Below are 3201 nucleotides of genomic sequence, written 5' to 3'. Positions count from 1 at the left end.
ATAGGAGTTGTTGTTGCTGTTCTAGCAGTATACTTACCCACTGTGAGTGTTATGTAGATCCCCGGTCGACATCATCTAGCTACCTAGGAAACTTGCTGTTCCGGCAGGTTGGGTTCAGAGGGAAAGTGGTTTAAGAGGAGTGGGTAGGTGGGTAGGTAGGTAAGATGGCAAGAGTACCCCAGGTACACTACAAGTAGCACTTACGTGCCGTTTTGATACCATAATGTGGACCACTACCTGTGATAGGATTTAGGGAGGAGATAAACCGTCTACAGCCATCCAGTGCTGTTGATGTAGCGGAGGAGAGAAAAGGGATCTAGGCTGGAGAATTTCATCAAGTCATCCCCAAAGGGGACGCTGAGGAATCTCAAGCGCCAAGCCGCCAGAGCCGGACATTTGCAGAGAAAGTGTTCCACAGTCTCTTTCTCTGCAGGATCCCCACAGCTTCTGCAATGGGGGTTGTACGGAATTCCAAGCTTCTCCGCGTGAGTGCCGATCGCCCAGTGGCCAGTGATCACCGCAATGAGTTTGGAAATTGAATGGCGGGGGGTTCCCATCACCTTAAGCGTTCTGTTTATATCGTATTGAGGCCATAATGCTTTTGAAATGGCACATGATGAGACAGACCTCCATCTGTCTTGCGCTTTTCTTAGAAAGAAGTTGTGTAGTTTCCCTTTAACGACGGCCAAGGGGATACCGATGTCAGAGAAGAGGGCAGCTGGATTCGGTTCTGCCGCCCCCTTCCTGGCAAGCTCATCGGCAATTTCATTTCCCTCTATATTCCTGTGCCCAGGAACCCAGATGAGGGAAATGTTTCCTTCACGTTCGAGGCGTTTAAGTTCCTCCTTGCAGGAGTTCACGAGAAGAGAGCTGCAATACGGCGACGACACTGCCTTGATTGCAGCTTGGCTATCGGAAAAAATTTTAATGTCTCCCTCCCAACAGCGATCCCGAAGCATTTTGCATGCCTGCAGGATCGCGAAGACCTCTGCTTGAAAGACGCTGCTTGTCTCCGGCAGTTTATAGGAGACCGAAATGCTGGCTGATTTGGATTTGACCCCCGCTCCCACTCCAGACTCCATTTTCGATCCGTCAGTGAAAACAGAGGCATCTATATCCGCAACAACAAGGAAGGGGAGATCTGCTTCAAAATGTTGCTATGTCCTACAGGAAGTTGTTTCCAAAGGCCAAATTCCTTCAGCCTAATAGCACTCTGAGCAGCAATGTATTTAACCTGCAGATCCACAGGAATTAGGTGGAGAATAACGTTGAGCGCAGCGGTGGGGCATGTTCTACAGGCCCCAGTGATGCCCACACATGCAGTTCTCTGCACTTTCTCTAATTTAGTGGAGTTGTAGCCCTTCCGAAGAGCTACCCACCAAACTAGGCATCCATATGTCAAAATTGGCAGAACCACTAAGTTTTACATCCAAAGTACGACCCGTGGCTTGAGACACCATTTTTTGCCGAACATAGATTTACAGGCGTAGAAGGCTATATTGGCCTTCTTAACTCGATTTTCTATGTGCAGCTTCCAGTGGAGCTTGGGGTCAAGTATTACACCAAGATACTGGACTTCCGATGAAAATGTAAGGCACTGGTTGTTAAGTCTAGGAAGCTTAAAAGGTGGAGGCTTGTATTTTCTGGTGAATAGCATCAACTCCGTTTTGTCAGAGTTGACTCTGAGACCGCAACTGGCGGCCCATCTGCTGAGTGTAGCCAGTGCATCTTCCAGAATTTCAGCCATTACTGATGGGAAGGGACCTGAGACCATCAGAACCAAGTCATTGGCATATGCTACCACCTTACCACTCTTTCGAGTACTGGTTGGCACATTTTATAACCCTACAGCTTCGACAGATTTCACCAGAGTCGAAGAGAGGTGCTGGCCCTTTTTTGTCTATGAGGTGTCTGACGACCATACTCGATAGCCGTCCCTCAATAGCATCCCAAAGGGGTAACACCGCCCTTCCACTATTAGTTTTTGCGTCCACGAGGGCAACTTGGAGATGGTCTCTGGCCACCTCACTGTAAGCCGCCTTCGAGGCCGCGCCTGCCGCACTGGTTGTAGGGCCCTCAGTCCCCTGGGTTGAGGAGTATTTGCTCCTTTTGGCCTCACGTCCACTCACCTCCTGTGAGCGGTTACGTTTAGCCGATTTAGGCTGTTGTTGTGATTGTTGTTGTGGCTGGTTTAGTTTTGCTGCGGTCGCGGCCTCGTACTCTCTGGTCGCGGCCTCGTAGTTCACCCGGTCCTCAGCGTCCCGCTCGTGCGCTTTACCGGCTTGTTCATTCTTGGCAATCTTTGCCAGAATGAATTTCGCCCTCAGGTAGCGCGCTTTGAGCAGGGTACCGGACGACTTCTTGTTCTTCTTCTTGGTGGCCTTCGCAGTGCCCTGCACACTCTCCGTTAACTCCTTAACTTCTTCATTAGTTTTTTGATTGGATTCCATATGCTTTTTGGTCCCACGAGTAGGCACGGAAGGGGTGGTCCGCCACGGCAGAGCCGGCATGCCGTGGTAAAGCACTTAATACAACCGACCTTGCCTGGGCATGGGAGGGGACCGTTAAAGACTGGTTATTTAGACACTACCAGCCATGCAGCTCTCGGCACGGGTACCTCGACACCTTAGCTTAAAGTGCTGACAAGGTTATACCGCCTTGTCACCGGTCGACAGAGCCGCGTTAGCGAAAACAGGGAGTACCAAGTCCAGGGCATCAGGTCCTGGACAGTGGGTAGAGATTGCCATTTGGAGAGGAGTGGCTATATTGTTCGCATCACTTTCCCATCTAACCCCCCAAGAGGAGTGGGTACGATGGGTCATGTGAAGAGGTAGTTTGTGTCGTGCGGACTGCCTTCGCATTCTGGACATATGTTTAGAATATCGGGGTCAATTCTGGATAATTAGGAGTTTAACCAGCTACACTATCTGAAACGTAATTACGCCAAGTTTACGCGGGACTCTCTGAGAAGCTGGATCTCTTCGTCTGTTATGGGTTGTGGTTGGACTCCGATAACGGCATTAGGGGGTCGGGAGCTTTAGAAGGTTTATTGTCTGTCTGTTGTACATTGTCCGGTCGTGTATTTCTCAATCTTTTTTGTCCTGGATCTCGTCGGTGTAATTGAAGAGTTGCCTCCTGACATGCCTGGGATGCGGCTTAGGCTCAAGCACGTGTCTGCATGGGTGGGACTAGCGGAAGGAC

At 50.1% G+C, this 3201-nt stretch overlaps 1 protein-coding gene across 1 annotated transcript; it reads right to left on the bottom strand.

Annotated features, from left to right (window-relative positions):
• Positions 1 to 1805: 1805 nt before the first annotated feature.
• LOC128869368 (uncharacterized) lies at positions 1806 to 2450 on the bottom strand. The gene has a single exon (XM_054111909.1). The coding sequence runs from the start codon at positions 2448 to 2450 to the stop codon at positions 1806 to 1808; it is 645 nt and encodes a 214-aa protein (XP_053967884.1).
• Positions 2451 to 3201: the final 751 nt, after the last annotated feature.

This window comes from Anastrepha ludens, chromosome X (genome assembly GCF_028408465.1).
Source record: "Anastrepha ludens isolate Willacy chromosome X, idAnaLude1.1, whole genome shotgun sequence".
NCBI lineage: Eukaryota > Metazoa > Arthropoda > Insecta > Diptera > Tephritidae > Anastrepha > Anastrepha ludens.
The sequence above is the reverse complement of the archived record's forward strand: the minus strand, read 5'-3'. Positions and strand labels throughout refer to the sequence as shown.